The sequence below is a fragment of the Tachypleus tridentatus genome, chromosome 7, assembly GCF_004210375.1.
Source record: "Tachypleus tridentatus isolate NWPU-2018 chromosome 7, ASM421037v1, whole genome shotgun sequence".
Classification (NCBI taxonomy): Eukaryota; Metazoa; Arthropoda; class Merostomata; order Xiphosura; family Limulidae; genus Tachypleus; species Tachypleus tridentatus.
The window spans coordinates 54,349,020-54,364,964 of NC_134831.1; the positions used below are offsets into that span (position 1 = coordinate 54,349,020).

General features: G+C 32.0%; 1 protein-coding gene across 2 annotated transcripts in view; it reads right to left on the reverse strand.

The window, feature by feature from the left end:
• Positions 1-11,771, reverse strand: part of Dhx15 (DEAH-box helicase 15) — a 39,386-nt gene extending 27,615 nt beyond the window's left edge. Inside the window, exons 1-2 of one of the 2 annotated variants that reach the window (XM_076511734.1) lie at positions 11,561-11,771; positions 9,235-9,319 (exon numbers count right to left, since the gene is read on the reverse strand). In XM_076511734.1, the coding sequence (XP_076367849.1) occupies positions 9,235-9,319; positions 11,561-11,613 (138 nt within the window). In that variant the 5' untranslated portion in view covers positions 11,614-11,771. The remainder of the gene's footprint in view (positions 1-9,234; positions 9,320-11,560) is intronic. The other variant, XM_076511735.1, reaches the window with a different exon arrangement.
• Positions 11,772-15,945: the final 4,174 nt, after the last annotated feature.

Sequence of the window (15,945 nt, forward strand, 5' to 3'; positions counted from 1 at the left end):
TTCCTCCACAAAAGTTTATCTTACTACTTCCTATTAGAGCCAAATGTTTAGTGGAATTTGATAATCAATTACATTCAACTAGCAGATTATTCTCAGATCATAACTATTTAGAATAATCAGAATCAAATAATTTGAAACAATAACTTTAATCAGTTAATTATTTTTGTAAGTCATGACAATGACTGGTTAAGATGAGCAACCCTGCATTAATTAAAAATAGTCTAACAGCATAATGGTAATAGTACAATTAGTTGATTATTTTTTACATTAATCAATGTAGTCAACTTTTATAGGTAACAGATGATACAGATTAATGAATTAATTGCTCATTGTTAAGACTTACCACATCTCGTAAAACGTTTTTGATTAGTATTGCCCTTTATCAGTACAAGTTTTCAATGATTGTCACTAGTTTCCTATTTATAATTCTGCATATATAGAATGCAAATGATCATGCAGCAGCTTTCCACCAATTCTAGCACAAGATAACTCCTACTGTAACTAGCACTCTCTTTAAACTTGGACTCATTAATCACTTTGAGACTGGTCAGAAGACCTACACCATATACACTGGGATAATGGGTAATAAACATGAAGTAAGGATCTTCTGGAAATATATTTTTGGAGTAAGAAAATGCTAACTTCTGATAAAATATTTTATCTCCTCAGGACCAGTGAAAAAATTATCCCCCTTTAGGAAGTGCCCAAAGAGAGACCAGATGGTGAGGAATCAAAAGAAAAAACATCACACCTGAGTAAGAGAACACTCCACATCTGATTCTGATATACTCTTTGCTCTTTTATGATTATGTTGCAAACATAAAAGGCAGAAAAACACAAAGGAATCCTAGAATTTATATGACTGAATAATGGAATGCCTGGGTGTCAAGTAACTAGGACGTGGCATAAAGCAGTATTTCACAACCTCATACAACATCAGGCAGTATCTGGAATAGTACATACAATCTGTGGTAAGTAGAGGATCACCTACCACTTCACCTCAAAATGAGAATTTATAGAGAAGAATTTCTGTACTAAAATCTCCCTCCACTTGTGTGTATTTCCAATATAACCAACACCAGATCAACCAGAAATTTATATCCAGTGGATGGTAGGAAGGTGAAAAGCTCTGAAGGGATGGCATAATTAGTTTAAAACCTCATTGTAATGTGTACTCCAGTCCACAGTAGGAGAATACCCAGTTGTGCACAAGTGGGAAAATGTGTTATGTCCAGCTACAACCAATATCAGACCTGCAAGGAAATGACATCAGGTAGATGATAGGAAGAGGAACTGCAAACCTAGGGTACATCTCTAGCCCAAAATCTGGTGACAGGAAGAATTTGTCACCCAATTCCTGTTAGGATAAGGGATACCAGCAAGCTTATAAATAAGGACTTATTAGCTGGGCCATCAACCAACCAACACTGGATCTGCTGGAAATGTACATCTGGAGAATGGTAAGTAGTGTAACAGGTTTAATACTATTTTAATATCCATGTTTATTTCAGTTTAATATATATTTAGAAATGTATATAACTTATACTGTTAAACATGTATTGCAAAAGTCCTGCCTGTTCTCAAACGCACTAGAGAAGTCTTTCTCTTCTGTCTGACTTTCAAGGTGTTTGCTAACAGAATTTACATGGTGTAAGTTGTACAGTTATTTTAGTCTACATTTGTTTCAGTAACTTTCTTTTTGCATGTGACTTGTGTTGTTAGATGCATATTAAACTCCTGCCTCTTCTCTAAATTTGTAAAAGATTCTTGAAAGTAAGAACCAACAATATTTTTTTTATGAAAACACTAGTGTGTTTGAACTTTGAACATTATAGAATCTTGCATGATTCATATTAAAGTAGATAGCCAAAATACAGTATTAGAACATTATTATTTCTCAGCTACATTTAGTGTGCTATATGCTTCGGAAGCAATAACTGTGAATAACACCTACTAATCAGAAAACTACAGATTTTTATAGATTTCAAACATTACAAATCATTCAGCTTCAGAAATCAGCTTTGGACGTTAGTATTTTTAGCTTGTAAGATGTGTTAGGCTGACTGAACCAGCTAGCTTAAGTAAGATGTAAAAATATCAATTCAAAATTAATTTGATCATCGTGGACCTGGATTGTTAATAAAGTATTCAGTTATAGACCAAATGTAAGACTCAGGATTGTTTGCAAGTCTAAAATTCTTGTACATAAGACATCATTTGTAATAGCTATTAGAAATAACCATTATTATAAATTGTATCATTTTTGTTTGTAAATTAAAATATATTTGTTAAGAAAACTGTGTGCCAATCTTGTTGGCAAATATTATAAATTTACATATTAACATTTAACTTCTTAATTCAAATTTCCAGTTATTTGAAATAGTAATAACATAATAAATTGGAGACTCATCCAAAATAAACTATACCTAAAATAAGGGTTAAATTAAAGCTTTCTATACCAATATCAGCCATTTGTTATATATATATACATACACACACACACATTTTTATACATATATCTATATATATCAAAAGCTTGTGGTTAATGGATTACACTTAATGGATTAGAAAAGCAGCAGGGCAGAGTACAAAAAGTGGCTGGGTGGCCTACCCTACTATCACACTTTAAATGTACATCTACAAATTGAAGATGAAATAGACAACTCTAATGAAATGATATTATTGTAACATTATACATCATTTGACAGATTAAAACTTTGTATTACTTTTTGTTACAAGTGATATAAAATGTTAGAACTACTGGCAGATTGATGTAAAAAATGGGTTTGACTTTCTAGTTTTTGTCTCCACGAACAAAGAAAATTGAGATATATAAAAATTCTTTATCTTAGTAATATCTTTATTATAATATGTAAATATCATATACTTCATACTTCAGAGAAGGACCATAAAGAAATTAGAGAATGGGCAAAACTGAGACAACAGATGTTATGAGACTGAGGACTTACTTCAAATTTTGTTCTAAATTAAATAATTAAAATGTATAAAATATTATACTTCATTTATTAACTACAGTTTAATGCTATGTTGATTGGTATATATTTATAACAAAGTAGTTTAATTAAATTTTGAATTTAAATATGTAAAAGTTCAAGACAGGAACTTGACTTTTTTTGTTGTTTTTTGGGTGTACTCTATTGGGATGTTTAACTTTCTGTCACTGCTTCCCTCACTTTTCTCTGAGAGCCATCTATGTTCTTTTCCTTTTAATGAAATTCTTTTTGGATGTTTCTTATACCTTGTAAACTTGAGCTGATGCAACTCGTCAGCAGTTATCTCCTCTCTTTGGTTTATTTTTTACTTTCTTTTGGACCAGTAGCCCCATTAAATTTCATGTTTTATACAGTTTCATAGCATTTACAGCACTCCTGTTTCTAATCTTCTTTATTCCTGTCCAACACCTTATCTTCTTTCTAAGGACTGGCCATCAGGATCTTGAATGCAGTCCCTAAGGTTCAGTTTGATGGTTCTCAGCTCTTGCAATTTATACACCTGTGAACTTCCTATGCTGAAAACAAAGGTTACACTTGTTTTTTTAAGTGTTTTTTTTCCTATCTTTTCACTCTCCATCTCACACAGTTAACACCCTGTATGAATTCACCCACACTACTCTGGGACTTTTACAGCCTTTCTGTCATACCCATGTTGTTTGTTGGTTCAAGGGGAATGTTTTTTTGTAGAATGTGAATGACCAAGATTTAAGTCTCATGTGCCTTCTGTACCTGCCAATGTATTTTTCAACCATTTGCTTCCTTTGGTTTTTCTTCAGAAGAAAATATAATGAAAATATGATAGCACTGAATATTTGCCTGCTCTCCCATCTGTCTAGAACCTGCTGAGCCTATTTTAATCTGAGTACTTCTACAGTATTCTCTCCACCACAAATTCTCCCTTCCCATTTTTATTTCTATTAGAATAACAGGAAAACCCTTGCTCTATCAGTCCAAGCTATAGAGGACATCAATATGAAGTTGTTGTTTGTTTTTTTTTGTAGCAAGTGTAATAATTCCCCTGGTATGTGACCATGTTGGCATACCCCTTGATGAGAAATATAGCTGGAATGTTTACTTGAAAGTATAGCACAGATTAGTCAGATGGGTCTTGTATTCTCATCAAAAAGCAAGATCTGAGATGATCCATTCCTCTCTGCACCCTGTTATTATAAGTAATTCTTCAGTACAGTATGACCTGATTTATTGTCCTAGCCACACTACATATACATCCTGTCAACCACTGACAAACCGGACAATTTTTCATAGTGCCTGCTTACGTGACACTATAGCATCATGCAGTATGTTCTTTTCACAGGACCTATTCTGTACCACCTTTATTTGTCTCCCACTGAGTGATGCCCAGCCATGCTGTCCACTATCCTTAGTGGATGATATACTTCATGGGTTTTCCTTCCTATAATTTCAGAAAGGAGTTCACTGTTTTAATTTCTTAATTTAAATCAGTCCCATCCACTATCTTATCAATGTAAGATTATAGCTTTTTATTTGTGACAAAAGTACTCCTTCCTCCTTATAACCTAGCAGATGTTGTTAAAAAAAATAGCCATATAGAATAGATGGAAACTCTCAGAAAAAAGCTAACACACATAAAGAACATGAGAGAAAATCACTTGGAGAAGTATGAATACCAACCCATAAAATGACCCTCACTGGATAAAAGAAATGGGTAGCAAAAAACAAATTTACCGAATCTGACAAGACGTACTGCACAATCCAAATATGCAAAACTGATATCTAGAAATCTACCTTTATGGAAATGGTGAAAATTAAGGAAAACTGAAGTTTCTAATGAATACACTGTCCTGAAGATCACAAAAATTACTTGAAAAATAGGAATAGTATACAAACTGTACTTGTGATAAGTCAACTGAGTAAAGAAAGTTTCAGAAAACAGAATCCAATTATTCCCAGGATCAACAACCAAACAGGTAACTTCAGAAGCTTTCAGAAAAACCCAAGCTAAATCGATGTCTCCACCTCTTAGCAGATAAAAAAGAACCTCAACTGAATGTGACCTCCCTCTGCAGATCATATAGAGATGACATATGAAAAAGGAGAAGCATGAAAGGTCAGATTAGCAGACCTGCTAACAACAGTAATATGGTAATTCACACCTGCAAGTATCATGTCTAATATTTTTTTGTTTAAATTATAATTATGCTGAAATCCACAAGGCAGTGCAAAAATTGCTTTTCATAATGGGATGATGTATAACACTTTATAAGAGAAAAATGTGAAAAACACTATGCCAAGAAAAAGTGATTACATTAACTAAGTGAGGTACTTCTATACAGTACCAAGACAAACTGCATCAACAAGGGTGGAGAAATTTGCAAATTTAAGTGGGGTATAAAAGAGTGGAGCTTGAGAGACCAATGTGGACAGTAAATATATTTTGGAATACAGTAATTCCAACAAGAGGGAGGCTAAGGTTTGTGGCATGTATAAAGAAGTACACATACAGAGGGCAGCACTGAACAAGCTTAAATTTTGAAGGTAACTCTAAAAACTAATATGCACACTTTGATCAGTCTATATATAGAGAGAATTAATTTAATGTTTAAATTACTAGCCTATGGCTTTTCAATGAAAGTTGAAAAACTGACTGCCTGAAACTGGTAAAACTACAACTATATTGAAGTTATAAGGTATAATGTGGCACTATTTTGTTCAAAACTATTTTAATTTTCCTCCTATAAAGTTGTGTTATATTATTCTCAAAAAAAATTTGGAAAATTCAGAAGCAGTGTTTCTTCATTCAAAGAGTGCTTAAATCAACATTATCAAAATCTGTGATATTTTATACATAAAATTAAAAAAGTTGTTGTTGAATACAGATCAATTATGAATATTTTTGTTACCATATGAAAGAATAACTACAAGTTTATTTTCTATATTTTTTTCAATTCAGTGATGTCATTTTTACTTAGGTCAAGTTGAACCTAGCTAGACACTACAGATTCAACACATTCTTGAAATCAAAATTGTCTTTTTTCACTCAGAAAGTACTACTGATGTTAATTACACTTGTGAATTAATATTTCATTAAATGTATATATTTACTTTCCATTCCTGGAACATACTTGTACATAAACAAACACTGCCAACATCTCTTGTCAATCCAACACATTGCTTGGTAAATTGCCATAAATTTTATCTTCACATGACAATTTAGAAAGTCTTCTCAATCATGACATTTGCACCTTTTTTATTTAGTCATTTATCCTTAAAAGTCAAATTTCCACATATGGCAAATCATTTTTATGTCAATTAACTCAAATAACTAATGATAATGCAACTGATGGTAGAGATCCAATGGTGAGCTTGCATTACTTTTAAAATCAACAGACCATGATGAAATATTCTGGTTTAAAGTTTTAACAATATTATACTTCCAAAAAATGTATAGCAAGACAATTTAATTTTTAATAGATTCTAAACAGATTCATCCATTACAGTCAAGTTTATTTCAAAGCCTACTAACTACTTTAAAAAATTTAAGTTCATGAAAGCCTTGAGTCTGATCCAAATTCAAGGTATGATCCTTGTGAACAGTACTACTGGCAAAATAAGAGAAAGTACAATTCCAGCACAAAAATGGCAACTCCAGTACGTGTTGCAAGTTGTTCTTCAGGGTAGTAATGAAAGTTAGTGTCATTAACAAAAGACAACAGTTTACTATAGCTAAGTAGGAATATTTCTTTCCATTAAGTCTACAAAAGTGCCACAAGCCATATTTACAAGCTTTTCCCAAAAAAAACTGAAAGAGCACTGTCAAAAAAGGTACAAGCAGTAGTGAAATCTCAAAAATGAAGTCTACTTAAATATATCAACATTTCTGGATAATTCAGTCATCTTGCTAGTGAAATAACATTTCAAAAATGGAACAGATCAAACTGCAAATGTTTTCCATGGAATTTATGGTTGTTGCATTTTACAGCTACAAGGATAGGCTACACATTTACAGAACCTGTAAATTTTGTACACTATCAGTGTAATATGCTAACATCACTGTATTGTAAGGAGCTATCATATTTGTATAGAATGAATAGTAATACAGTATGTCCTGTCTACGACAAAGCATCCAGCCCTGCATGAATGACACCACTTTTTACAGAGGGTCCAAGTAGAAATAGAAATTCATGCTATGTCATTTATAAGCATCTTCAAAGTGTTTCAACAATTTTTGGTTACTTAATCAAGCCTTCAGAATTTGCCCATGCACAGCTGAGACACTATAAATCCTATAAACATAGGTGTGATTATTAAAAAGCATTCTTGAGGTATACAGCTATGGTTAAAACATTTGAATTCTGAGATATATTTATCACAAATTTTAAAATTTCATAAGAAATTGTACAAGATTGATGAAATCTACTTATAAACTTATAAAGTTTTAGCAATCTCATTGCTAGAATAACTATTTGAAGGACCTTAACAATAATATAAAGATTTACTGAAATGCCCTCTAATGAATGAAAAATCTAAAATGCAACTAATATATGAAACTTTTCAGCACAGTGATATCCAAAATTTAATAAAACTTTTAACATTTATGTTTGCTAATGAAATTATTATAATGCTTATAATTGAATATTTTATATTACCTAAGTTTTAAAACAAAATCACTTAAAAAAAATACTTAAAATTTTGCTTAATTGTCACAGGGCATACAAGCATTCACAATTTTTAACTTTTAATTTCTATTAAATTGAATAATACTAGACTGAGACTGTATATTGTGTCTAGATACAGTCTACATCTATTACATTATATATGCTTGTTTAAAAATCCTCCAGTTCAATTTATTGAACACAAGAAATAAATTAGGCTATCCAATGACAGAAACTATGCCCAATTTTGACAGACTTGAGATTTCCAAGCCATATATAATTATTGTCTTGCATGGTTATTACTAATAGAAAGTTTATATTAAAATACAAGCTCCCATTGGTTGTTTTGAAACTGCTGAGCAGTATTTATTATTAAGTACAATTTCTGATAGTTGCGAGGCTATTCTACTCTCCATAGCATTTACCATTTTTCTCTTACCTATATAGAGATGAGTTAGATGGACAGTTAGATTGTACTAGGCTCCACTTCTATATTTTGTTGAATTGTGCATTATTTGTGTTTTAAAATACATATTTGAAAGATTTAATATTTTGTTTAATATAACAAATCTTTAGTAGAAATAATTAAATATTATTTTTGGTGTACAAAATATGGAATCTTTATTAAATCTTGCCAATTTTTGAGAAGGTACTTCAAAAAAGCTCAGATTTATAGTATGCATTGTTTCCATATACACTGTTGTCATTAGTTAGCATATTACATGGGTTCATGCTGAAAAGGTTAGAGGTAATACATTTAAGTTTTGAAACACCAGCATTCTAACTTGTTCCTCCAATAACTTTCATTCAATTAATAAAAACTTTAAGGAAAGACATAATAATGTAACATGCATTGTTGATTGAAAAACTTTCAAATCTAGTAAATTCTAAATGTATGTTGAATTACTTTATGAATGATACAATAGGATTTTTATCCAGTTTCAGTGGTGAAAAAGGAAAACAATGAAAAGTTTCTGTATGTTGGAGGGTAGGGGATGCCAAGCTAGAGTTTTTGATACTTAGAGATACATTCTGTACATTTTTTGTATTTTTAAATGTTATTTTAATGAATATTTTAACCAAGAAAAAAGTAACAAGATATTTAAACAAATTACACAATCAATGGCACATTATGTCCAAAATTTTACTTTTCATTTCCTTGGGAATGGGTGTTCTACAACTGTTTTGTTGGGCAATGTTATACTAAAAATTGAATGTAGGCAAGTTTTCAGATTAAGGAAATAATATTACCAATAAAATTACTTATACATAAATATATTTTTATTCTTGCCAAAAATGAGATTTTTCAAGACGTGTACTATAAGTACATATTAAATTAGATCCAGAAACCATAAATGCTTGGACATGTTAAAATGTGTCACAGTTATACACACCAATTAAAAACGTAACTAAAATCAATAATGAATAAAGTATTTCTTAAAATGAAAGACAGAGAAAACATGATGATATATTATAAGCACTATGCAATCAGCCCATCTATGCCAAGAATGCATTTATAAAGCTTCAAAACTATTAGCCAAAATATTTTAATACATGTATTATGAACATTTTACATAGTACCTCACCTGAACTTGAGGTACTACCACTGCTGTTGGTGTGACAATAGATGAATTTTTTTTGTCATCCTTTTCCTCCTTCTCACGATCCCGGCTATTACAAAATACATAAGTATATTTTTTGAGTTTATCATTAAATGCTAGGATTATAAACAAATAATTTCTAAAAACATTCAAGCTAAAGGCTAGTTCTTTCTGTCAGTGCAATTATTACACAACATTTTTATGAAGGAATTAGAAATAAGAAAATACCAAAGTTATTAAGCATGTGATAAAATACATATATGAAAAGGGTACTATTTGAGGCATTATAAAAACATTGTTTTGACATAAAAAAGCAGTAGAAAAATGAGAAAGTAAATGTGGGAATGCCATACAGCATTTTATACTGGTGTTACAATTACATTAAAAAATGATTTATATGACTACAATTCCCAATATCTTTATGTCACATACTCCCAAACCTTTGAGCAAGCAATGCACCCTTAATAAAGAAGTTATTTACAAAATGGTCAATGAAAAGAAACAATTCAGGTGTGAGTCTACAATGTAAAAATGCAGAGTGACTGTCGGTGGAATAATTTGGTTACTCACCAAGACTGCCCTCCAGTTCTGTGGCATTTTTTAAAAAAAAGTTTCTCTAAGATTTAAGAGCAAAATGAATTAAAGAAAAAATAAAGGCCCATTGTTATATCACTTTGTTATACATTTTATTTCTATAATTAATAACGAAACATTATAAGACTTCTTACTAATACCACTGGAATTCACATGCTTTTAAGCAAGTTGTAAAACTTGCATTTACAACTAAGGGTTGCACAGAAATATAATTCCTGGAAGTAATACTAATTACTTTACTCCAAACAACAAATAGAAAACAATACTAATACATGTTGAATTTCCATGACTACAGACCCACTAGCTATAAACTGGCTTAAAGACACTATGATGATTGCTAAACCCATTCTCCACCATTTGGCACTGACCAGCATGCAAATGTTAAAACCAAAAACAATGTTTCAGTTCAAATTGACTAGACCAATAAGAATTGGTAATACTTTAAATGATAGGTCCATTCATGCTATTCTTTGGTCAGGGAAGTTTAACTGGATCCAGAAACAATTACTATTTGAAAACACAAATAAAACTTCAAAAACCAATTAAAATTCCTTTTAGCCTTCAAATCTGTAGAAAAAAAAATTCTAGAACAGATTGCATAATGCATAAACTGATACATCTGATTAAATCTAACAATATGTAAATAAATTATGAATGGGTAATGTGAACAGACTACACATTGGTTTCATAAGTTGCTTTTTGTCATATGACTGATTGTGACAAGAGCAAAGGAACTTACTAAATAATTTAAGAAAGAAAAACCCTAGGGGCACTGGTAATAAAATCTAGAAAAACTTTAAATTCACAAAGGTTAATCTGCTACAACAATGTGATAAAAGTGGTAAAAATAATCTATCAAATACATCATGGTATAATGCAGATGTGCAAAAGTTACTACCTCTATATATCCGTCAATAACGATATTTCAAATTTACAATCAATATGATTAGAGGAGTTCTCTACTATTATAGGTGCATAGATAAACTCATATACCATTATTAACACTTGGTTATTGATAATTTTCATTTCATTTATCCAAATAATATGAATATGAATTCATATGTACAAGTCTCTACTTTATTGGGATTACATTTTCCTCATGTCTTGACACAGGTGTTGCACAGCATCAGTTTACCAGTTAGATAATTTGATATCAGACACTATAATTTCATTAACATTGCTCCAATGGGAGGGTTGTATGGAGCAAACGGCCAATTTTTTAATTAACTTGTGTATTAGCTATATACTTGAACATAAAGTGTAAATCTACTCTTTTTTTTTTTTTTTTTACTGGGGAATCCTAGCATAGTGTGAATGTTTTATTTTCATTATTTAAAAAATCACCGAAAACATCTATTACAAGCAAGTACAAATGTATAAACATTATAAAAAAAAAAAAAAAAAGGAAAACCTTGGGTAACTTAATCAATAATACTTATGTATTCTTGGAAAACTAATTTCAACTAATAACAGTAAAATAATCTCAGCGCGGCAATACACCGCTAGCAGTGGTAACTTTATTAATAATTCTTCAAATTGAAATAAAAACGCAAAAAAAAGCATACTCCACGTTAGGCTTCACTACTGTTGGAACACCGGCTTTATTACTCTACTTATTTAAGCCTAACGTTACAATGCAAGAGGCCTGACAAAAGACGTTTGTTTCCTATTTTAGGCTTATTCTTTAAGGATAAAATTGTTTACTATTAGTAATTACCTTTTTTTGCTAGGATAACTATCACCGACGTCAATGCGATGACGTTTCGACATGACTGGAGTTATTGCCTATAAATTCTCCCCTTGAAATTACGGGCTGAATATTACTGTACGAAATACAAAACTAACACGACTTCTTCTAAACTTTTTACACAATCATAGGCAAATGGCGGTCTCAATCCTTTGGATTAGGATTTCCTATATGGTTCACCAGGGGGACATGAAAAATATCTTTCATATACCTACGTTTAGAGGTAAATACTCAGTTCTGTGTTTGTCTAGAGTGGTTAAAATAATTTTAAAAATATTTAGTTCCCTTGTATAAAGTGTATAATATATAACAATAAAAACCACCATGTATAATTTCATTTCACCTCAGGAAAAAACTCACAAAAATTGAAAAAAATTCATACTTATAACGCTATCTATCTTCATGTTTAAACGTTTATATTTTCAATATTCAATTATATAAACATTAACCGTATGAACAAAATAAAATTGCATTACTACGAAAATAAACAGTATATGAAATGTTGAAAAATCTAAAACGAGTTAAAAAAGAGTAAAGATGTCATGACTATTCGGTCATAAGGCCTTTTGAGAGGGAGGGGGATAGATACATTAACCCTACCGTTTTTAACCCATAGCGAAGATTATGTTGGTTGTTGGAACATCCAATAGGCGGCAATCGTATCATCACTTTACTTTTGCCTAATCTGAACTGTCACATCACACAGCTTTATTAGTAGTTATAATGAAAGGCTATAAAGATAGTATTTTCTTCCTCTCTCTATTTTCATTATAATTATGTAACAATTCCTTGCGCGACAGAGGATTGAACAAAGAGCTGGAGGAATGTGTCTTTCGGATGTAGATAGCTAGATGAACCAGACATTAAGTATTCCGTTTACTTTTATGGGTTCGATTTTATGAGCGTTTTGATGTCTTTTGGATGCTAACTCTCTATCAGACTAAGCTAGTTTTGTGTTGAAGGGCCAAATGGCATCACATCATAACAGAACTTGTATCAGTGCAAATATCCATTTAAAACGTAAAGTTCTATACATTTTATAATATTTGGGAGTGTAACAAGTATTATTAAACAGTGATATATATTTAAGTATACCCAACACATTTGCATTGTATTAATGCTAAAAAGTTGTACAATTTATTCTAGACCCAGGTAATTATGGCGCTTGTCTCCTAATCAGAGGGTCGCGGGTTCGAATCCTCATCTCACTAAACATACCCGCCATTTTAGTCACGAGAGCTTTAAAATGTTATTGTCATTTTCCCTATTCATTGGTAAAAGAGTAGCCCAAGAGTTGACGGTAGGTGGTATAGTCTTACATTGCTAAATTAGGAACGGGTAGCGCAGATAGTCCTCGTATAGATTTGCCCGAAATTCAACAAACAAACAAACAGATACCTAAATCCAATATCGGTAATTTTGAACTAAATATTACATAAATTAAATACACTCGTATAAAGTAAAATGAATAAGTTGAAATTACTCAACTGAAATTGCGAGTGTAACTAAGGATAATCTATCAACAATATAGGTCCGGCATGGCCAAGCGTGTTAAGGCGTGCGACTCGTAATCTGAGGGTCGCGGGTTCGCATCCCCGTCGCGCCAAACACGCTCGCTCTTTCAGCGGTGGGGGCGTTATAATGTGACGGTCAATCCCACTATTCGTTAGTAAAAGAGTAGCCCAAGAGTTGGCGGTGGGTGGTGATGACTAGCTGCCTTCCCTCTAGTCTTACACTGCTAAATTGTGTAGCTTTGCGCGAATTTCAAAAAACAAAAAAACAAACAAACCAAAATGAAATAAACTAAGTTCACAAAAATTCTGTGTAGAAGTTGAGTAAATAAAGAACAAAGATCAACGCGGTAGGTAAAAATGTTATGGCATTATGAGAATTGAAAATATGAATGAAAAATGAAATTCATGTTTCGTAATAACCATAGACGCTCGTAGGAATGAACAAGAGTGGTATTTGTTCCCTTATATTTTACAAAAATATGAACATATTATGAGGTAAACTTAAAATCGTAATTAAATTAAATATATTTAGTAAATCTGTAAATATATGTTTGCAATTAAACACACATAACGTGTTTTTCTTGCTTCTTAATCTACATTGTTAGTGGTTTAATCAGTGTCACTATGACATTTTCTAAATGAGGTACCAGTTGCCGTGACTAATTTTTCATTGATCAATTTGACTGTTTCTGGCAGAAAACTTTTATGTTAGCCCAGTTAGCTTTGTGGATGTGATAATGACGCCATCATTGCTTTAAACTGTAGGGTTTGATGGAATAAGGACATAGCAGTGTATTATGCAGGTGTACCATATGTTTTCAATATCATTTTATTAATATAGGAATTTAAAAAAAATTATTTTCATTTAGTATAATTCTATGAATCTTTTATAAGGATAATAAACCTAATGCTCGTGAAGAAATCAGTCTAATCTGAGAATGCTATAGAGTAAGTAGAAAGGAAAAATGTAGGTGTTGTAAATACAGAATTCATTTAATTTTTCTATTTTCTTATTAATGTGCATATTGTCCTTACTTGATGTCTTGAACTTAAACCATTATAAAGTAATTCTTTTAGTGACAGATTATTTTTTTTTAAGGTAGAAGTACTCTGTGCCAAAACACAGATGTTGCCAGTGGATAGAAATTGTTATATGAGATACGAAGTAAGTTCAAAACCTTTTTCTCATAGACATACGGCTTTTGCCCAGACTGGCAGAACAAACCATACACGTGAAGATCAGCCTTAATATAAGGGTGAAGATGACTGAAAGTCGCTGATATGGAATGACGCATGAAAAGTCCACAGATTCCAAGACTATTGCTAGTTAAAGTACCATAATTCCAATTCTGGACAAAACCATCCACAATCAGTGATGTCGAGAAAACCCACTTGTAGAGAAATATATATGCAAAAACGGCTCGTTTGGGTTGAGAAAATATTTTACATAGAAGGTCGAAACGTTGTTCGCTCTTCTATGTAAAATATTTTCTCAACCCAAACGAGCCGTTTTTGCATATATAAAACCATCCACAACCAATCTAAAATTATTAGGAGTGCCTTTGGTGGGTTACTTCTGCGATTTATGGCTGTTTCCCTGGTAGGTAAAAAGCATGAACCATGGGGCAGCGAACCTCTTTAATGTGAGAGATATTTTGTAATTATGACTATATTTCACAAGGAAACATGAAATCATGCAGAGCAATGCAATGGGATGTCTCAAAGATCTCGTTTTTTTAACACTTTGGAACAAAGACCAATTATGCACCTGGGTTTTATAGTCCTTGAGAACAGTTATTGCCTCACACTTCCAATATTGATAACATATTAACTAGGAAACGGTTCAGAAGTTTCAAAGGAAAGGCTCTGACCTGCCACACATGGCTCTGCGCGTGAAGAAAATCATATTTTCCTCATTTCTAAGGTAGTGATACAAGAAAACCTGGAATAGGTTTATTGAGGTGTTTCAGGCTGGTAACTGTCTGAAATGGTTGTATTTAGAAGCAGGTGGTCCAGTGACTGATTCTAAGACTAGACTGTTTAAAACTGGATTGAAATGATCACTTGTATTAGGAGAGACGGAAAATTCTGCTAACAATGATACCTAAATTGTATCGATGATTAAACATTTTGGAAAATAAGTTTCTATTTAGCTAACTAATTTCAAGGCTCAAAAGAGAACAAGAATCAAGAATTGGACAAGTTACATGGATTATCTGCACTAATTACATGGTAGAGCTAACCCTATAACAACAACAGTACAGGATATTCTCGTAAATAAGTTCATTGCGGGACTTTCTGGTAAAGTTAAGTACCACAACGGTGTGAGAGACATCCCCACCTTACTTGAGTCAGCCTCCATCCTAACCTAGTATAAAGTAATAGCTTTGAAACAGTCAATAAAGAATAAAAATCTTACAGTGTCGGTTGTCGTGGCAGTATCTCAAATGAATTACCAAGAATTAACCAACTGTTTACTCATCCCAACACTATGATTCAACCATACTGATTTTAGTAAATGGGCAGAGCTATTCAGATTTGTCTATACATGCTGCAGCCAAAGAATGTACATAATCTATGACGGGAGGAATAAAGTATCTGCTTTACTTGCAAACTAGTGAGGCATTGGTGGATCAGCTACCTACTTTGGTGAGCAGCAAAAATGACAGGGCTGTCAGTTTCAGTTGATGGCTCATTAAATTCCAGCCCCGTAACAGCATCCATACTTTGATGAGAAGAAAACTATACAATATTATTCATCCTATCTAACTGCTTCGCAGATCCGAGACAACCATCACCAAGTAATAGATATTATGGTAAATCTTTCAGAAAACTCTTTGA